This window comes from Oncorhynchus clarkii, chromosome 19, assembly GCF_045791955.1.
Source record: "Oncorhynchus clarkii lewisi isolate Uvic-CL-2024 chromosome 19, UVic_Ocla_1.0, whole genome shotgun sequence".
Classification (NCBI taxonomy): domain Eukaryota; kingdom Metazoa; phylum Chordata; class Actinopteri; order Salmoniformes; family Salmonidae; genus Oncorhynchus; species Oncorhynchus clarkii.
Genome location: NC_092165.1, coordinates 24208297 through 24230829, shown reverse-complemented (window position 1 = coordinate 24230829; position 22533 = coordinate 24208297). Strand labels below are relative to the sequence as shown.

General features: G+C 41.1%; 1 protein-coding gene across 2 annotated transcripts in view; it reads right to left on the bottom strand.

The window, feature by feature from the left end:
- Positions 1 to 22533, bottom strand: part of LOC139374952 (aarF domain containing kinase 1) — a 161190-nt gene that overhangs the window by 124592 nt on the left and 14065 nt on the right. For both annotated transcript variants that reach the window (XM_071116226.1, XM_071116225.1), the window contains exon 3: positions 20471 to 20554. In XM_071116226.1, coding sequence (XP_070972327.1) covers positions 20471 to 20554 — 84 coding nt within the window. The remainder of the gene's footprint in view (positions 1 to 20470; positions 20555 to 22533) is intronic.

Sequence of the window (22533 nt, the reverse complement as noted above, 5' to 3'; positions counted from 1 at the left end):
AAATTAATAAATTTGTCCTGCATGCTCTGTTTTAAAGGGGTGGGAATTGGAGGGAGAAAGATGGGGGTAGAAGTCGAATGTAGGCCGTTTCCTCCTTTTCGCCCTCTCATTATTGATTGGGGAAAAACGTTACATGTCACAATTTTTCAACAATATTATATCGATAAAAAAATAAATAATGTTAGATAGCGTTAGCTATTGCTAGTTGGCTGTACATGCGCCAAAAATCTGGTATTTTTCCTCCTATGGCTTGTTCTCCTTAATCTTTTTAAACAGTGAGCCAAGTTTGTTTTCAGCACTTTTACTTCCACAACTTAGAAAAACTATTTTTCCTTAAGCTCCCTCGTCTCTCTGCAGTAGACATACAGTGCCCTCAGACAGTATCAAACCCCCTTGTCTTATTACCCATTTTGTTGTGTTACAGTGTGAATTCAAAAGGACGCCTGTAACTGTAGTGACTGGGTGTATTGATACGCCATCCAAAGCCTAATTAATAACTTTACCATGTTCAAAGGGGTATTCAGCGTCTTTTTTTTATTTTTACACATCTACCAAATCGGTGCCCTTCTGTGCGAGGCATTGAAAAACCTCATCTTTGTGGTTGAATCTGTGCTTGAAATTTACGACTCGATTGAGGGATCTTACAGATCACTTGTATGTGTGGGCCACAGAGTTGGGGTAGACATTAAAAAATAAATGTTAACCACTATTGTTGAACATGGAATGAGTCCATGTAACTTAAGCGATTTGAAAGATATTTTAACTCCTGAACTTATTCAGGCTTGCCATAACAAACGGGTTGAATACTTATTAACTAAAGACATTTCAGCTTTAATTGTATTTTTTTCCCAAAAATTCTAAAATAAATTTAAAAAAATCAACTTTCATATTATGGGGTATTATGTGTAGATCAGTGACACAAAATAATAATTTAATACATTTTTAATTCAGGCAGTAAAAACAAAAAATGTCTAAAAATGGGTGTGAATACTTTCTGAAAGCAATATGTTTGTAACGTCAATTTGCAATAAAAACACATTATCGAATCGCAATACATATCGTATCAGCACCTAAGTACTGTGATAATATCGTATCGTGAGGTCCCTTGCAATTCCCAGCCCTACCTTTCATCCACCATTTTACTCCAGACTGTCCCAAAACCGCACCATTCCATACAAAGCGCACTACTTTAGGGAATAGGGTGTCATTTGAGACGGAACAACTGAAAGACTGACACAATGAAGCTCTGACCCCAACTCTCATTTTATTACCACCTTCACCAAATCCACCTCCATTCCACCTCACCTAAAATGTGAATAAAAGTTATTGAAAGCCTAAGTGATAGATGAGGGCTTTCAGAATGGGTCCGTGCTAATGGTAATCAGGATGGGAGAGCTACAGTACTGTAGAGTCTGACCTTGGCCTCGTCTCTCTCTACCAGCCTGTTATACAGTCATTAATCACATCACAACTTCGGCGGCCATCTTATGAACTCTCCCCAGACTAATAGACGAGATTATCACTTTCATCACTTCATACAGCACAAAAGTTTGATTGTGTGTGCAGAGCAGGAGTGTGTGTGGGAAGAGTAGGAAGTGTGTGTGTGCATGCATGCGTGTTTGGTAGGACTTGTGAAGTGTGTATATATATTTGATAGAAGTGTGTGTAAGGAAGTGTGTCTCGCTCTCTCTTTCTCCCTTTCCCCATCTCTTACTCAGAGTTGATCAGATTGGAAGCTGGGAAAGTTTCTCGCACTTGGACCAGCCCACTCATTCACACACTGCTTGAAAACACTACTTTAGACAGGCGCTGCTTGTAAGTTTTAAGGAGAATGCTGGAAGGAAGAGAGCAACAGAGCTGGATGAGTATAAGGAGGATCCAGTCATGCAGATTGATAGCAGGATCTACTGGGGTTGTAGACTAGAGTCTGTATCTGCAGTCATTGAACTGGAGGACTGAAGCACTATTAAAAAGTGCATCAACCCAGTTATACCAGTAGACTATAATAATGTACATCAACCCAGTTATACCAGGAGACTATAATCATCTACATCAACCCAGTTATACCAGGAGACTATAATAATCTACGTTATACCAGGAGACTATAATAATCTATGGTATACCAGGAGACTATAATAATCTATAGTATACCAGGAGACTATAATAATCTATAGTATACCAGGAGACTATAATAATCTATATCAACCCAGGTATACCAGGAGACTATAATAATATACATCACCCCAGTTATACCAGGAGACTATAATAACCTACGTTATAACAGGAGACTATAATAAACTACAGCAACCCAGTTATACCAAAAGACTATAATAATCTACGTTATACCAGTAGACTATAATAACCTACATCAACCCAGTTATAACAGGAGACTACAATAATCTACGTTATACCAGGAGACTATAATAATCTATATCACCCCAGTTATACCAGGAGACTATAATAAATCTACATCAACCCAGTTATACCAAGAGACTATAATAATGTACATCAACCCAGTTATACCAAGAGACTATAATAATGTACATCAACCCAGTTATACCAGGAGACTACAGTGGGGCAAAAAAGTATTTAGTCAGTCACCAATTGTGCAAGTTCCACCACTTAAAAAGATGAGGCCTGCCATTTTCATCATTGGTACACTTCAACTATGAGAGACAAAATGAGAAAAAAAAATCCAGAAAATCACATTGTAGAATTTTTTATGAATTTATTTGCAAATTATGGTGGAAAATAAGTATTTGGTCACCGACAAACAAGCAAGATTTCTGGCTCTCACAGCCCTGTAACTTCTTCTTTAAGAGGCTCCTCTGTCCTCCACTCGTTACCTGTATTAATGGCACCTGTTTGAACTTGTTATCAGTGTAAAAGACACCTGTCCACAACCTCAAACAGTCACACTCCAAACTCCACTATGGCCAAGGACACCAGAAACAAAATTGTAGACCTGCACCAGGCTGGGAAGACTGAATCAATAGGTAAGCAGCTTGGTTTGAAGAAATCAACTGTGGGAGCAATTATTAGGAAATGGAAAACATACAAGACCACTGATAATCTCGCTCGATCTGGGGCTCCACGCAAGATCTCACCTCATGGGGTCAAAATGATCACAAGAACAGTGAGCAAAAATCCCAGAACCACATGGGGGGATCTTGTGAATGACCTGCAGAGAGCTGGGACCAAAGTAACAAAACCTACCATCAGTAACGACCTACGCCGCCAGGGACTCAAATCCTGCAGTGCCAGACGTGTCCCCCTGCTTAAGCCAGTACATGTCCAGGCCCATCTGAAGTTTGCTAGAGAGCATTTGGATGATCCAGAAGAAGATTGGGAGAATGTCATATGGTCAGATGAAACCAAAATATAACTTCTTGGTAAAAACTAAACTCGCTGTGTTTGGAGGACAAAGAATGCTGAGTTGGAGCCAAATAACACCATACCTACTGTGAAGCATGGGGGTGGAAACATCATGCTTTGGGGCTGTTTTTCTGCAAAGGGACCAGGACAACTGATCCGTGTAAAGGAAAGAATGAATGGGGCCATGTATCGTGAGATTTTGAGTGAAAACCTCCTTCCATCAGCAAGGGCATTGAAGATGAAACTTGGCTGGGTCTCAGCATGACAATGATCCCAAACACACCGCCCGGGCAACGAAGGAGTGGCTTCGTAAGAAGCATTTCAAGGTCTTGGAGTGGACTAGCCAGTCTCCAGATCTCAACCCCATAGAAAATCTTTGGAGGGAGTTGAAAGTCCGTGTTGCCCAGCAACAGCCCCAAAACATCACTGCTCTAGAGGAGATCTGCATGGAGGAATGGACCAAAATACCAGCAACAGTGTGTGAAAACCTTGTGAAGACTTACAGAAAACGTTTGACCTCTGTCATTGCCAACAAAGGGTATACTCAAAACTCGGTTGATGTAGATTATTATAGTCTCCTGGTATAACTGGGTTAATGTAGATTATTATAGTCTCCTGGTATAACTGGGTTGATGTAGATTATTATAGTCTCCTGGTATAACTGGGTTGGTGTAGATTATTCTAGTCTCCTGGTATAACTGGGTTATACCAGTAGACTATAATAATCTACATCACCCCAGTTAAACCAGGAGACTATAATAATCTACATCAACCCAATTATACCAGGAGACTATAATAATCTGGTCTAAACCCCAATGTTACGATATAGCTAATGCACCCTTTCTTTCCTTATGTCATTCTTCAAAATGAATCACCATTACCTTTTAATGGACAGCAGTGACTGACATTTCTGAATTATCGTTCCCTCTCACTAACTCATAAACAATCCCTAAACTGCACTCTTACTCTCAGTCACACAGCCGCCAGTGTGTAGCAGTAGTGTGTAAGGGAGCAGGGGCATTTGGGTCTGTTTAGTACCTCTTGTGTAGCTCTCCTCCCAGAGAACAGCAGCTGGTTACCCACTCATCCCTGAACTACAGCAGGTCACACACACAGCATGGGCCCTGAGACACGCACACAGCAGGCAAGTTAGGCGGCTGGGCACTGTGCTGAGTGTAGGGGGTTGCTGCTCTCCTCTCTCACTCTGACACCCTGTTCTTCCCTTTAGAAAAACTGAGAGTGACTGCCACAACTTACAGAGAGACAGAGAGAGACCATTGTAGCAAGTAGCCAGGTACAGTAGGTGTCAGCAGGGGTTGAGGAAGTGTAATTTCCCCCTACAGTGAAAGATGTACCCCCTAAAGCTAGATATGTACCCCTTACCCTCCTACAGCTAGAGATGGACCCTGCTACAGCTAGAGATGTACCCCTTACAGCTAGAGATGTACCCCCTACCCTCCTTAAGCTAGAGATGTACCCCCTACAGCTAGAGATGTACCCCCTACCCTCCTACAGCTAGAGATGCACCCCCTACGGCTAGAGATGTACCCTCCTACGGCTAGAGATGTACCCTGCTACGGCTAGAGATGTACCCTGCTACCCCCCTATCCTCCTACAGCTAGAGAGAAAATACATTACACACAGCTGCTTTCAGAGCGAGAGAGAGAGGGCAGCACAGCAACCGACAGCAGCACCCCTGGAGGTGATGAATAACAAAGTAAGGCTGTAGTGCTACGCTGTTCTAGGAGTTGTTACTGTTGTTGTCACGGTAACACCAGGTATCCCGCATCGTAATCACAACTGCCCAGATTGCCGATATCCTACTGCTCTAACCTGATGGTGTGTGTGTGTGTGTGTGTGTGTGTGTACATAACACTGCTCCCCACAGCCTCTGATCTATAAAAAGGGGCTAAAGTGAAATTGGGAGGGAGAGTACAGATGGTCAGACACTCTCTCCAGACACATTGGGAAAAGATATCAGTATAGAGGCGATACTTAGCCTAGCCAATAAAGACTTTGGTTTATGCCTGAAAGCAGTAGCGGTTTTAAAAACTGTGTGCCTGACAGACACGACACTCAACAAATTGATAGCATTTCCCAGGCGGCCATTTTTAGATAAGCAGAAGATAACAGCAGTCAGTCACCTCACGTCTCATCTCTAGCGAGTTCACTAATTGAAAATTCTGTAATTTGTTGTTTATATATTATGTGTATTTGAGAGACATTCTACTGCACTGTTGGAACTAGCAACATAAGCATTTCGCTGCACCTGCTACAACACCAGCAAATCTGTGTACGCAAACAATACACCTTGAATGAATGTTTTGATTTACTGTTACCAATTCAATTCCTTGTTCCCAAACTGCTGACTAAGGCTGCTGTGGAAGAAATTCATTATTGATTTAAAAATGTTGCCTTCTCTCCCTGTCTGTCTGTCTCTCCTCTTTCTCCCCATCCCTCCCTCCACCTCCTCTGTTTTCTGTCTCAGTTTTTCCTCTACTGCAAGTGACAAAGATAGCCATTTCTCTAGTTCACACCGCTGACTATTGACTTGTGAGCAGTGAAAAAGCCCCAGCTGAGGGAGTCGAGGGAGGGAATAGAAATCCGACAGCAGGATTCACTACTCTGTCTGCTCAGCCTCCTCTCGTCACACCCGATGGTGCGCACGCACACGCACGTCAAAAGTTTGGACACACCTACTTATTCCAGGGTTCAGAATAATTTGATGATGACATCAAAACTATGAAATAACACATGGAATCATGTAGTAACCAGTTCTAAACAAATCAAAATATATCTTATATTTGAGATTCTTCAAAGTAGCCACCCTTGGCCTTGATGACAGTTTAGCACTCTTGGCATTCTCTCAACCAGCTTAATGAGGTAGTCACCTGGAATGCATTTTCAATTAACAGGTGTGCCTTGGTAAAAGATAATTTGTGGAATTTCTTTCCTTCTTAATGCGTTTGAGTATACTGAAGAAAGCCGTATTTGGTAAAAGACCAAGTCCATATTATGGCAAGAACAACTCAAATAAGCAAAGAGAAACGACAGTCCATTATTTAGATGAAGACAAATTTCCACACCAATAAGAAGACTTGCTTGGCCAGGAAACACGAGCAATGGCTATGAGACCGGTGGAAATCTGTAATTTGGTCTGATGAGTCCAAATTGAGATTTTGGGTTCCAACAGTTGTGTATTTGAGACACAGAGTAGGTGAACGGTGAATGATATCCACAAGTGTGGTTCCCACCGTGAAGCATGGAGGTGGTGGTGTGATGGTGCTTTGCTGGTGACACTGTCGGTAATTTATTTAGAATTCAAAGCACACTTAACCAGCATGGCTTCCACAGCATTCTGCAGCGATACGCCACCCCATCTGGTTTGTGCTTAGTGGGACTATCATTTTCAACAGGACAATGACCCAACACACCAACAGGCTGTGTAAGGGCTATTTGACCAAGGAGAGTGATGAGTGCTGCATCAGATGACTTGGCCTCCACAACCACCCGACCGCAAACCAACAAACATCAAAGGCTACCTTTGAACATAAAAAGCCTCATCTGTGGCTGTAAACGCATTTAGGACTTTTCTTACCAAATGTCTTTTCTTTCACGTTGCAGGTCTGTTTGCCAGTCCATGAGAATAATTTAAATGGCCTTTGTGGCATGCTTGTCTCTCTGTGTGTGATGCGTATGTACAGCACCAGTCAAAAGTTTGGGCATACCTACTCATTCAAGGGTTTTTCTTCATTTGTACTATTTTCTACATTGTACAATAATAGTGAAGACAACAATGGTTTGGGATGAGTTGGACCGCAGTGAAGTGAAGGAAAAGCAGCCAACAAGTGCTCAGCATGTGTGGGAACTTCTTCAAGACTGTTGGAAAAGCTTTCCAAGTGAAGCTGGTTGAGAGAATGCCAAGAGTGTGCAAAGCGGTCATCAACACAAAAGGGTGGCTACTTTGAAGAATCTAAAATATATTTTGATTTGTTTAACACCTTTGTGGTTATTACATGATTCCATATGTGTTATTTCATAATGTTGATATCTTCACTATTATTCTACAATGTATTAATAGTCCAAATAAAGAAAAACCCTTGAATGAGTAGGTGTGTCCAGACTGGTACTGTACGTACGCGTCACACACACACACCACAAAGGCCATTTAAATTATTCTCATCAACTGAAAAACAGACCTGCGAACTACGAAGTAAGGTGAAAGAAAATATACTTTTTTTGGTAAGGAAATGTCCCATGCCAAGGTGGAGTCCTAAATGAGTTTACAGCAGTCGGGGAAACCAGAGATCTATGTTCAAAGACAGCCTTTGATGTTTGTTGGCCTAATAACTGCCTATAGTTTGTATCAAACCAGTGCATCCACCCCCTTGACACTGACTAACAATCCCTGCCTTGCCCATCCCCACTCAACTGTAACAATCCATACATGCATGCATGTGGAATAAATACTCCCCTTAGAGCCCCAAGCATTTCCTCTTCAAGCCACATAGTTAGGAGGAAAAACTCCTGGCCCTTATGAGACATCAAACAAGCGCACCCCCTACCCCTCACCCCCACACACACCTACCCCAATGAACACTAATAATCCCTAGCTAGCGCATCCGTGAGGCCCCAAACCTTCCCTTGGCTGTCTGTATAAGGTCTTAATTGTCAATGAATGGCCCTCAGTGATCCAGACAACCTTTGATGAGGCCTGCCAGAGAGAGTCAGAGTGGCTGGCTCGGTAAGTGGCTGTTGACGAAACCTCTTCAACAAGAGCACTGAGCAGCTGGCCCCTGCGCCACAGATAGGCAGGGGGAGAGAGGGATAGAGAAAAGAGAGAGAGCGAGTGAGCTAACTGTGTGGAACAAAGCTCATTACCAGAGCATTCACATGGACCGGTTAGTACCGAACGTACAGCACCTGGGAATCACAACATCTGAGTCAATGACACACTAGAGCTAACAACACCTGGACAACACCCCACTACAGCTAAGGCAACACACAATAGCAACACAATGTCTGGAACAGTGCACACGACACAATCTACAAGTTACAAAATCTTCTAACGACACAAGCTCAATACCTGAGCCGCTACATCTGCACATGGTTTAGCTGAGGCCTAGGCTACACAATTTAATGTCCAATCTATTTTTACGTGACTGTCCATGAAATCCACAGGATAAAGACAAACACCAGGCAATCCGTCTTTAATCTATATAGAGTACACACATGTCAGCATTAACATAGTAATAATCTACCGGTTTACAATTTTACAACGCCTACACCGTCTTGTTACTATGGCTTTCTGGCAAATATGACAAGTGAGTTTCCGACAACTAAAAGAGGCTGCCCGTCACAGACAAACTTATTTTCGTGTCCCTGCGACAAGGAAAACGACTATTGCAACGACAGTCGACAAACATTCGACAGAAGTATAAATTAAATGTAGTTTTGACCAAAGACTAAATCGCATTCTATTTGCCTACAGACATGTCGTTAGACAAAGTATAAACCTTCCTTAAAACAGAGGAACGAACAGCATAATGAAGGTAAAAAGGCACAAGGCCACACACACACACACACACACTTCCTCACCACCATGGCTTCATCATAATCAGGCAGCAGACCGCCTCTCTGGATTAAATCACAGCCCTGCATTAATTCTAATCAGAGTGTGTAGCCAGCCTTGACCAGAGGGCCCAGAGGGTGCATGTGTGTGTCCCTATCCCTCTGTATACACACACACACACACACCCTGGCCGAGGCAGTCATGTTGAACCACGCTCTTCAGGGTTCATCGCACTTCTCAAGTGGCACACAAACACACACAGCAGCACAGGTGAGATACTTTGACCTTTCCGAGTGTGGGTCGGCTGAGTGTTGCCGTCTGAGCCGGGCTTTGGCGTTTTTAAAGGGGAACTGGAAATGGCACAAAACATGGTTATCCGGTATTTACACTTAACTTCAAACTTGTTTGTTTTCCCTAATGGGATCTTCGAAGGTGTGCTTGGTAACAGAGAATAAATTACATATGACAGCATGTATGAGGGTATCTGTGTGTGTGAGCACCTGTGAGCCCCTGCAGTGAGAATAAGAGGCACAGCCTGTGCAGGGTAAAATACCTATTTGCTACTGAATTATAAAAGGTCAGAAAATCTTTGAAGGTTTAAAAACTGCATTCTGATGCCTGCATAGAGAGAGAGAAAAGAGAGAGAGTTAGGAAGAGAAAGTGAGGGAGAGGAGAAGGGGTGGAGAGAGACATTATGGGATACATGGAAGGACTGAATCGGTGTGACAATAGGAGAAACAAGAGTGTGAAAAGAAGTGTGCAGTTGTGAGAGAGAGAGAGAGAGAGAGAGAGAGGAGTAGAGTAGAAGAACAGAGGTCTTGTATGGGTCAGGTATCTGGAGAGGCAGAGCTAAAGTGTTTATACCATGGCTGTCACGTTAGCCCTTTAAGCACTAGCTTTTATCCCCCTCCGCTTCTACACACTCACACTGAATTCACAAGCCTCCGCAACCATCCTCCCTTTCAAAATAAACCCCCTTTCATACTCTAGCCTGGGTAATTTCACCATTTGCAAAAAAAGGGAGAATCTGTTGAAAGGAATTCTAAGAATCTGAGCGGCGTAGAGTTCAGCTTCAGAAGAGCCTTTATGAGGTGGATCAATGCGGCAGAAACGAGGTGGAAGTCAGCTCTGCGTTGTCTTTACTCAGAAAAATTTAATAAAAAGATTATTCTCTCAAAGAAGCCGAATTCATACAAAGTATCGAAGGTCAACTCTCCACGACCCATCTGCATCACCTGGTCCTGTGTCTCGCTCTCAAACAAAGCACAGATCACAGGAGAGGGGTGGGCTACAGTGGCGGAATTAGTGTAGTATATCAAGAGGTTTCTGGTAGCAGGGAATAAAATCATGAACTCTTCAAGGCCCACGTCAGTTCACAACAATACTCTCACAACGTACAGTGAGCTCCAAAAGTATTGGTACAGTGACAAAATGTTGTTTTGGCTCTGTACTCCAGCACTTCATACAACTATGGAGGTTAATGAGGTTAATGTGCTGACAGTCAGCTTTAATTTGAGGGTCATAAATGTCATAAATATCGAGTGAAACGTTTGGAAATTACAGCACGTTTTGTACATTGGCCCCCTAAAAGGGGGGGAGACTAAAGTATAGGAACAAATTCTCTTGCGTATTAAAGTAGTAAAAAGTGTTGTATTTGGTCCCATATTCCTCATACGCAATGAAACTTGCACAATACCAAAAGTTTTCAGAAATCTAGTGGCCCAAGCTTACGACTACAAACTTGTTGGATGCATTTGCTGTTTGTTTTGGTTGTGTTTCAGATTATTTTGTGCCCAATAGAAATTAATGGTAAACAATGTATTGTGTCATTCTGGAGTCACTTTTATTGTAAATAAGAATATAATGTTTAACACTTCTACATTAAAATGTGGATGCTACCATGATTACGGATTGTCCGGATTGAATCATACACCCCCCTTAACCTCCCCTGTTTAGGTTAGCATGTCTTGGGGGTATGATATGTGCGTCTAACTTTCTCACTCATCATTATTCACGATTCATTCAGGACTATCCGTAATCATGTAAGCATCCACATTAATGTAGAAGTGGATGAAAATATGCTGAAATTAAAGCTGACAGTCTGCTCTTTAACCTCAGTCATTGTATAATTCCAATGTATCGTCAGACGCATGTAATTTCAGTTTTTATGGTTGACTCAGTTTGCTGATTAAGTTGTCTTTCTCGCTCTCCCCCGGTTGCTTGCCGATTCCCACACCAAGCCATGCCCCGTCACTCAAGGAGAGAGCAGTTGCTCGACCCGAGTTACAAGCACTTCCTTGCCTGTTCATTCTGCAGTCTGCATGGTCAGATAGATGCAACAAGATGTTGATGACATGCTGCTTTCCACAAGCATTCTATAATTAAACTATTAGTTTGTGTATCTTACTGTCTGCTAGTTTGTCTTTTCTTCGCAAGTTGTGGCTCAAATAAATCTTGTTAGCTGCTAATGTTTATCGCTAGTAAACTGGCTATTACAATTGAATGACGGGGGGATGACTGCTGTTTTACAGGCTCCTAACTAGAGGTCGACCGATTATGATTTTTCAATGCCGATACCGATTATTGGAGGACCAAAAAAAGCAGATAAAAAATAAATAAAATGTAAGGCCAATTTTTATATATAGATTTGTAATAATGACAATTACAACAATACTGAATGAACACTTATTTTAACTTAATATAGATTTTATTTATGTATTTAGTCTCAAATAAATGAAACATGTTCAATTTGGTTTAAATAATGCAAAAACAAAAGTGTTGGAGAAGAAAGTAAAATTGCAATGTGTGCCATGTTAAAAAGCTAACTTTTCAGTTCCTTGCTCAGAACATGAGAACATATGAAAGCTGGTGGTTCCTTTTAACATGAGTCTTCAATATTCCCTGTTAAGAAGTTATAGGTTGTAGTTATTATAGGAATTATAGTACGTAAAAGTCGTAAACTATGCTGTGCTTCAAGCATTGCGAAGAGCTGCTGGCAAACGCAGTGCTGTGCTGTTTGAATGAATGCTTACGAGCCTGTTGCTGCCTTCCACCGCTCAGTCAGACTGTTCTATCAAATCATAGACTTAATTATAATATAATAAACACACAGATATGAGCCTTACGTCATTAATAGTGTCAAAACCGGAAAGTATCAATTCAAAACCAAAACGTTTATTCTTTCAGTGAAATACGGAACCTTCAAAATATTGCTGTTACATTGCACAACCTTCAATATGTCATAATTATGTAAAATTCTGACAAATTAATTACGGTCTTTGTTAGGAAGAAATGGTCAGGCGACCCAAACTGTTGCATATACCCTGACTGCTTGCAGTCAGCAAGAGAAGTGACACAATTTCCCTAGTTAATATTGCCTGCTAACATGAATTTATTTTAACTAAATATGCAGGTTTAAAAAATATATATACTTGTGTATTGATTTTAAGAAAGGCATTGATGTTTATGGTTAGGTACATTTGTGCAAAGATTGTGCTTTTTTTCACAAATGCGCTTTTGTTAAATCATCACCTGCTTGGCAAAGTAGGCTGTGATTCGATGATAAATTAACAGGCACCGCATTGATTATATGCAACGCAAAACAAGCTAGTTAACCTAGTAATATCATCAACCATGTGCAGTTAACCAGTGATTATGTTAAGATTGTCTTTTTATAAAGATAAGTTTAATGCTAGCTAGCAACTTACCTTGGCTCCTTGCTGCACTCGCGTAACACGCAGTCTCCTCGTGGATTGCAAAGTAAATCAGCATCCAAAAATGCTGATTACCGATTGTTATGAAAACTCGAAAATCTGCCCTAATTAAAATAGGCCATGCCGATTAATCGGTCGACCTCTACTCTTAACCAACTGTGCCATTTTTTTTTTTGCATTATTTTAAAACTTAATTTGAACATAATGTTGCTGCTACAGTAGTCTCAAAAATAACTTCTGGACATCAGAACAGCAATTACTCACTAAGATTTTTTCTTTAACGAGTCCGATGCAAAGGACATACTACTTTCGAGACCAGACCCAAATCCCTGTCATTTGCTTGAAGAAAAGATGCAGAAAGAGGGGGCGGAGTTTGGGCTGCCTTCTGCAAATTCGTAGGCAAGTGAGTAAACTTCCACTACCATCCGCACGATTGGCCAACGTGCAATCATTGGAAAATAAAATGGATAATCTACGTTTAAAACTATCCTACCAGCGGGACATTAAATACTCTAAAATCTTATGTTTCACCGAAACGTGGCTGAACAACGACACGGATAATACAGAGCTGGCTGGGTTTTCGATGCATCGGCAGGACAGAACAGCTACGTCTGGTAAGACGAGGGACAGGGGTGAGTGTCTATTTGTCAATAACAGCTGGTGCGCGATGTCTAATATTAAAGAAGTCTCGAGGTATTGCTCGCCTGAGGTAGAGTACTTCATGATAAGCTGTAGACCACACTATCTACCAAGAGAGTTCTCATCTATATTATTCACAGCCGTCTATTTACCACCACAAACTGATGCTGGCAGTAAGACTGCACTCAAACAACTGTATAAAGTCATAAGCAAACAAGAAAAAGCTCATCCAGAAGTGGCGCTCCTAGTGGCCGGGGACTTTAATGCAGGCAAACTTAACTATGTTTTGCCTACTTTAACCAGCATATCACATGTGTACCCAGAGAAAAAAAAAAATACATTTAAAATGACATTTAAAAAAATAAAAAATAAAAATAAAAAAAACTCTAGAACACCTTTACTCCACACACCGAGCTTTCCCTAGCCCTCCATTTGGAAAATCTGACCATAATTCTATCTTCCGTATTCCTGCTTACAAGGAAACACTAAAAGCAGGCAGTACCAGTGACTCGCTCAATACGGAAGTGGTCAGATGAGGGATGCTATGGTCATGACTCTCCTGTGAGGATCCAAAGATCAGTTTAAAATAGATTAATGTCTACTGGGCCCTCTCACCCACAGAAGGGAGGAGGAATTGGTGTGGGGATTTTATGACCTCACACCAATCGTAAATTGCATGCAGCAGACGACTCCTTTGGTCTCTAGTATTGGTGATTGGAATCTGTTAAAGAAGATTTTGCCACCCAAAAACGTCAAAAACATCAAAAAGGGAACACTGGGACAATATTTTCAACATCCGAATGTGGGGGTTGATGAGATATGACTATTTTGTGATGTCATTAAGTTAAATATTTATTTTTATACCACTTTTTAAAAAAGAGCTTTCACACCATGTAAAGTTTATTTCCTATACAACATAAAGGATGTAAAGGATGAAGATAATATTTTTGTTAAGATAACTAAATTCATATTCCTTTCTAACAATAAATAGTTTATGATACTTTGCAAGTAACTAGACATGCCCGAGGGAGCTCAGAGAGCGTGCCAGGATGACAGAAACACCCTTTTTTACCCAAGTGTGTAAAAGATTGAGTTAAGAATTAACATAATCAAGGACTCAAGCTGCAGCTAGGTCTCCATTGGTCATGACCCTGAAAATCAACGAGGTGAAGACGACAAAGTAGCCTCTAACAATCAATGTTACGGTTGTTCTAAGTACTAGATACACAACGAAGGAAGACCTTCAACACGTAAATACATGCATTACTACTTACCCAAATGGGCGGCAGTTCGGGGCAAGGTATTAGGATTACTGTGAGCGTAGTTCCTAAATGTATCCAAGTGTTGTCTCTCTTTTATAACAAGTGTCATTTGTGTTATTCCGCAAGGGACCTATTTCCATCGTATTAAGATTCTAATCAATAACCTATACCGTGTGTGTGTGTGTGTATCCTGTATTATCATTTAGTTTGAAAATAATCAAATCAATGTGTGGTACAGAATGATCAGTAAGACTTGGGTTTGTGCAGATTCAAGAAGTCTGCGATGTTCAGAATTTGATGAGGTAATGATTAATAAGTGACTTCGAGATATATATATATATCATATATTTTAGAGTAATTCATGAGATGGTAAACAACTTCACGTTTCCCAAAATTCCTAATGAGTTAATTGTTACAAGATTAATAAAAAAATGTAAAGTTAAAATAGGTTAACAATTAAACATAGTTGATTCAATAAATAATTAATGAACACATTAATGAATGTAATGTCACGACACTACGCTAGAGGATTGTTTTGATAGCATAGAATGGAATATGTTCAGGGATTCATCCCATGGCATTGCGGAGTATCCAACATCAGTCACCAGATTCATCAATAAGTGCATCGACGACGTTGTCCCCACAGTGAGAGTACGTACATATCCCAACAAGAAGCCATGGATTACAGACAACATCCGCACTGAGCTGTAGCTGCGGCTTTCTAGGAGCGGGACACTGATCCGGACGCTTATAAGAAATCCTGCAAAGCCCTCAGATGAACCATCACAGACAAAGCATCAATACAGGACTAAAATTGAGGCTCGTCAGATGTGGCAGGGCTTGCGAACTATTACGGACTACAAAAGGGAAACCCAGCCACGAGCTGCACAGTGACGTGACCCTACCAGATGAGCTAAATGCCCATTATGCTCACTTCGGGGCAAGCAACACAAGCAACACCAGCTTTTCCGTACAACTGTGATCACGCTCTCGGTAGCAGATGAAAACAAAACCTTTAGACAGGTCAATATTTACAAAGCCACGGGGCCAGACGGATTACCAGGACGTGTACTCAAAGCATGCGTGGATCAACTGGCAAGTGTCTGTGATACCTGTATTACCTACATGTTTCAAGCAAACCACCATAGTCCCTGTGCCCAAGGGGGCGAAGGTAACCTGCCTAAATGATCAATGCCCTGTAGCACTCCCATCGGTAGCCATGAAGTGCTTTGAAAGGCTGGTCATCCATCATCCAGGAAACCCTAGACCCACTCCAATTCGCTTACCTCCCCAACAGATCCATAGATGACGGAATCTCAAGTGCACTCCACACTGCCCTTTCCCACCTGGACAAAAGGAACACCTATGTGAGAATGCTATTCATTGACTACAGCTCAGCATTCAACCCCAGTGCCCACAAAGCACATCACTAAGCTAAGGACCCTGGGACTAAACACCTCCCTCTGCATCTGGATCCTGAATTTCCTGACAGGCCACCTCCAGGTGGTAAGGGTAGGCAATAACTTGTCTGCCATGCTGATCCTCAACACTGGAGGTCCTCAGGGGTGGGTGCTTAGCCCCCTCCTGTACTCCCTGTTCACTCACGACTGGGAGTCCAAACACAACTCCAGCATTAAGTTTGCTGACGATGCAACAGTGTAGGCCTGATAACTGACAATGTGACAGCCTATAGGGAGCAGGTCAGAGACCTGGCAGTGTGGTGCTAGGACAACAACCTCTCCCTCAATGGGAGCAAGACAAAGGAGCTGATCGTAGAATACAGGAAAAGGTAGGCCTCCATTAACATTGACGGGGCTGTCGTGGAGCGGGTCGAGAGTTTTAAATTCCTTGGTGTCCACATCACCAACGTACGATCAAGGTCCAAACAAACTAAGAAAGTCATGAAGAACAAGTCATGACAACACCTTTTCCCCCTCTTGAGACTGAAAGGATTTGGCATGGGTCCCCAGAACCTCAAAATGTTCTATAGCTGCACCATCGAGAGCGCCTAACCATTGAATCACCGCCTGGTATGGCAACTGCTCGGCCTCCGACCGCAAGGCGCTACAGAGGGTAGCGCGTACGGCCAAATAAATCACCGGGGCCAAGCTTCCTGCCAGCCAGGACCTATATTATGCTTCTACCCCCAAGAAGGAGTTCTGAACAATTAAACAAATGGCCAGCCGGACTATTTACATTGACGAACCCCCTTTATTTTTACACTGCTGCTACTCGCTGTTTATTATGTATGCATAGTCACTTTAGCTGCTGTACAAATTACCTCAACTTGCCTGTACTCCTGCACATTGACTGGGTACCAGTACCCCCTGTACATAGCCTCATTATTTAATTGTTACTTTAAATTTATTTACTTTAGTAAATATTTTCTTAACTCTATTTCTTGAACTGCATTGTTGGTTAAGAGCTCGTAAGGAAGTAAGAATTTCATATTAAGGTCTACTACACCTGTTGTATTCGGCGCATGTGACAAATAAACATTTCTTTGATTTGAATTTAGCTAGCTTGCTAAATGTACTTAAGAGTCAGAGCAAACATAGGTATCTAATACAGCACGGAACAAGTGCTGGTATATGCATGTTGTTTGTGTCATGGTATCTTATAAAGAGAGGAATAGGCAATGCATGAATACTTTAGCTAGCTAGAGTGTACTCAGAAAGTATTCAGACCGCTTCACATTTTCCACATTGTTACATTACAGCCTTATTCTAAAATGGATTTGGCATTCAGGCCAAAGAATTCAATCTTGGTTTCATCAGACCAGAGAGTTGTCTGTAATGTCCAGAGACTCCTATTGGCAAACTCCAAGTGGGCTGTCATGTGCCGTTTACTGGAGGAGTGGCTTCTGTCTGGCCACTCCACCATAAAGGCCTGATTGGTGGAGTGCTGCAGAGATGGTTGTCCTTCTGGAAGTTCAACTCCCTGACCAAGGCCCTTCTCTGCCAATTGCGCAGTTTGGCAGGGTGGCCAGCTCTAGGAGGAGACTTGGTGGTTCCAAACTTCCATTTAAGAATGATGGAGGCCATTGTGTCCTTGAGGCCCTTCAACGCTGCATACATGTTTTGGTACCCTTCCCCAGATCCGTGCATCGACACAATCCTGTCTTGGAGGTCTAAGGACAATTCCTTCAACCTCATGGCTTGGTTTTGGCTCTGACATGCACGATCTGTGCTGTCGGACCTTATATAGACAGGTGTGTGCATTTCCAGATCATGTTCAAATCAATTTTATTTACCACAAAAGGACTCCAAATCATGTTGTAGAAACATCTCAAGGATGATCAATGGAAGCAGGATGCCGTGAGCTCAAGTCTCATAGCAAAGGGTCTGAATAATTAAGGTATTTCAGTTTTTATTTTTAATACATTTGCAAACATTTCAAAAAACCTGATTTTGCTTTGTCATTGTGGGGATATTGTGTGTAGATTGATGAGGAAATTGTTTTATTTAATACAGAATAAGGCTGTAACGTAACAAAATGTGGAGAAAGTCAAGGGGTCTGAATACTTTCCGAATGCGCTGTAACGTAACAAAATGTGGAGAAAGTCAAGGGGTCTGAATACTTTCCGAATGCGCTGTTACACAACACTAATATGTGAACAATGTTTTTTGTGAAGATATGTTTCATTTTGTTTTTTTTAATAACAAGTTTGGTAGCAATGTGAAAATCGTTGTGAAAATCTTTCAGCTCAAGTTGACTACGAAACCCACAATGCAATTCTCTGGGCACCGAAGACTTGGATGTCGATTAAGGCAGCTCCCCGCACCTCTGATTCAGAGGGGTTGGGTTAAATGCGGAAGACACATTTCAGTTGAACACATTCAGTTGGACAACTGACTAGGTATCCCCCTTTCCCTTTATCCTGTATAGAACAAACACCATGCACTACCAATTTACCAGTGTACATTCTCACAATGTTCAACCTGCAGATCGATGTGCCTCAGAGTAGTCTGACATTTGTCGTAGAATTACAACATTACTTTTATATTATAATGTCTTAATATATTAGTACATTCACACTGTTTTTCTTAGAGGCAACATAATAGGGTTCTTAGAACTCATGTGTGAGATTTAACGCTGACTGTCAATTTACAATGGCTTGGTGATAAGACAACATTCCATTCCATGATTAGTGTCTGTGTGCCTGTCTGTCAGTGGCAGGGTGACCCAATCTCCAGTTTATTTATCCCATATGGCAGATGAATACTGGACTCCATCATTCTGAGGGAAGGGCTTAGTATCCTGTTGCATTAGTATTTCTGTATAAACAAGCAGTACATGAACTAGCGACAGATATGTGGCGCAATGTAAATCTTGATATCTGTTGCACGAGAGCACAATGAACCTTTGTTCTTTGTCACAAGGACTCAGGAAGACAAAAAAATAAAAAAAATAAACGAATCCTGTTTAATTGGGCTTTAACTCTACACCATTGGGTGACCGTTAACGCTCCATTACTGCAGGAATTAATCAAGTTCAGTTGTTTTGAAAAAAATCTAAAAGTCTCTCCTTCGATTAGAATAATTACCACGACACATTCAATGCACCCTGGACTGAAGAGGCAGAATGGTGTTAGACCCTCTGTTAAATTATATTTCTCGAGTTAGAAATATTGCTAAAATATAATCAATGGCTAATTCAAGAGACAACCTCCCGCGTTATGACATCGGCCATCTGACATGTATGACAGACGTTTTCGTGATTATGTAGCGAGAGCGTTTATCTCAATGCTACGTCATAACGGCCGAATTTCTGACTGCTTGAACTGCAATAGCTCAGATACACATGAAATGACTCAGGGAATCGATTTAATGTCGCTCAGAGATGCACAATAACAGTATACCATTCAAAATGGGTGAATCTTTACTTTAAATGCAGAAAATCGGCAATCTAAACAAACGTTCTACCACCGTGACCATGTTGACTTTTGGGAAGTTATTGATTCGGTGTTCAGACATAACATTTTTATGTGAAAACTATTTCTAAATTGCATACTTTGTTTTTTCCGAACTCACTTCAGTCGCAAATACTGTAAGAGGCTTGCGCTACCGGTGCACTGCTGGCACATGCGCAGATCAAATACACAACTGGAACACTGATTAAGCTGTTTACATGTCCTAATAATTCAAAAGATCGATTAAAAAAAAAAAAACTGTTTTTTTTGCAGCAGCATATGCTTACTTTGATTTTGACCTCACACCGATTAAGATAAGCCGAGTTAGGCGTTTACAGTTTAATATCGACTTATTAGTGTGCATGTAAACGTACTCAGTGTATTAAAGGTGCAGCACACTATATTCCAACTAGGGTTGCAAACATACGAAGTTGACCAATTACCTACCAGAACTGAGGTATTTTTAAAGGATTGTATGTAAATCCATCACAAAACATTTTGGGTACTTCAGATTATCAGTGTTGTCTGTAATTATCTTTGGCCTTATCACATGTAAAATAAGACAATTTAAGATAAAAGATTTTAAAAAAGTTTTAAATGACAAAGCTGTAAAACATCATACATGAACCATCAATTTAGTGAATGCCATTGGTGTTTAATATGAGGGTTTCAGCATCCTTTAGAATTGTTTTTACACATTTGTTTTACTATGTCAAATTTGAATAAATCTTTCAATTTCCATGACTCCAACAATTTACTAGGCCTAGATGTTTTGCCCATACCATGCAGCTCTGCATGGCAGTGTGGAAGAGGAAACAAAAGTACAGGAAATTCAGAAAATTACTAAAATGCTGAAAATGATTTATTTGAAGTTGGACTGAACAGTATAAAACAAATCAGAATGGAGAAAACCACATTTTAAACATAAAATACCATCAAAAATATGAAACATTTCACACAATGATATTTTGGCCATATAGCCAAGCCCTAGCCTTACCTGGGATTTGAGCGCCCAGTATTCTTCTGATCCATACTCCACATGTTTCAGAGATGTCATGTAGTCATAGCTGATCACGGCAGTCTACAAGGAAAACAGTCAAAAATACATTAGTTCATTAATGTGCTTGCATGGTTGTGTACCAACAGTGGATTCAGCCAGAAATCTGGGTGGTTGTGGTTATTGATCATAGCTGCAGCCTGTCCAAAAGGAGATCAGAGACTGATGTGTTTGTGTAATGATGTAAGTCAATAAGTCATTTTAATCAAAGTTTAGTTGAACCAAACTGCAGAGGCTTCGTGCAAATTCTTGCCTACGGCTTATCTTTCCCTATAAAATGACATGTGTATTTTATTTGTTGTTGCTGTTTTGTTGAGCTGGGTTTAATTTAAAATAGTACCACCCACCAGCATGGCATTGTTAATTAAAATCAGAAACACCTGCAAAGTTCGCAAGTCGCGACTGAGCGGCGCAATAGCAAAGATGGTGGATAAATGAATATAGTTCACTCAAGTCGTTTACCATTGAAAAAAAATGGTCAGTTCCTGTCTACTTAGTGGATTGGGTCTCCCATAAACACCAATGCAAATAGCAGCTGGGTAGGGCTGTCCAAGACACAATTTTATTTCATCTTGGTCTACTCTAGGTTGTCCGTTCTTTCAACCAATCCATTGGTGTGTATTTTTCCCTACACTACCGGTCAAAAGTTTAAGAACACCTACTCATTCAGGGGTTTTACTATATTTTTAGATTATCTACATTGTAGAATAGTGAAGACATCAAAACTATATAACACATGGAATCATGTAGTAACCAAAAAAAAGTGTTAAACAAATCAAAATATATTTTATATATATTTTGATCGAAGCAATCTTGAAGCGTGGAATCAGATTGGTCGGACCAGCGTTAAACAGACCTGAGCACGGGTGTTTCCTGTTTTAGTTTCTGTCTATAGGCTGGCAGCAACAAAATGGAGTCGTGGTCAGATTTACCAAAAGGAGGTAAATCTGCGTCGCGGAAGTTAGAGTAACAATGATCTAGAATTTTGCCAGCCCGGGTCGCGAATTCGATATGCTGATCAAATTTAGGGAGCCTTGTTTTCAGATTAGCCTTGTTAAAATCCCCAGCTACAATAAATGCAGGCTCAGGATATCTGGTTTCCAGTTTACACAATGACCCAACACACATCCAGGCTGTGTAAGGGCTATTTTACCAAGAAGGAGAATGATAGAGAGCTGCATCAGATGACCTGGCCTCCACAATCACCTGACCTCAGCCCAATTTAGATGGTTTGGGATGAGTTGGACAGCAGAGTGAAGGAAAAGCAGCCAACAAGTGCTCAGCATATCTGGGCACTCATTCAAGACTGTTGGAAAAGCATTCCAGGTGAAGCTGGTTGAGAGAATGCCAAGAGTGTGCAAAGCCGTCATCAAGGCAAAGGGTGGCTATTTGAAGAATCTCAATTATATTTTGATTAACACTTTTTTGGTTATTACATGATTCCATGTGTTATTTCATAATGTTGAGGTCTTCCCTATTATTCTACAATGTAAGTAATTTCTATTGCCATTTCCAGCTATGTCAAAATAGCCTACATAAAGCCAACAAATAAAAACATTGCAGCCTGCAGGTATAAAATATCCTGTTAAAAATAAATATCCTATAAATCACATTGGCTTACTCATGGCCTGTAAGCAAGGAACTTGCAACACTGTATAAAATATTAACTTTAGGTCAGGGCCTGAAGTTTGTGCTAGCAAAAATGCAACACTGTGTAAAATGGTCGGGGGGGCCCTAAGAGTTCCCCGTTCCATTAAGCTCCGGACAGACATAGCTTTAGGCTATTTGCGCAAGGGATAAGAAGTGTATATGACAATTTTATATATGGTAAAATTGCATGTGACATGATTGCATTTTGGAACCCCGCTCCCCCCAAAGATGAATGGTTTTGACCACGCTCCACTGCTTTCATTGGTGCAGCTAGTAGAAATCACAAGTGTCTATCCTATAATGGAAAGGCACCCGTGAAAGACTTGTTTGTTTATCTAGTTTGTGCTGTTCCA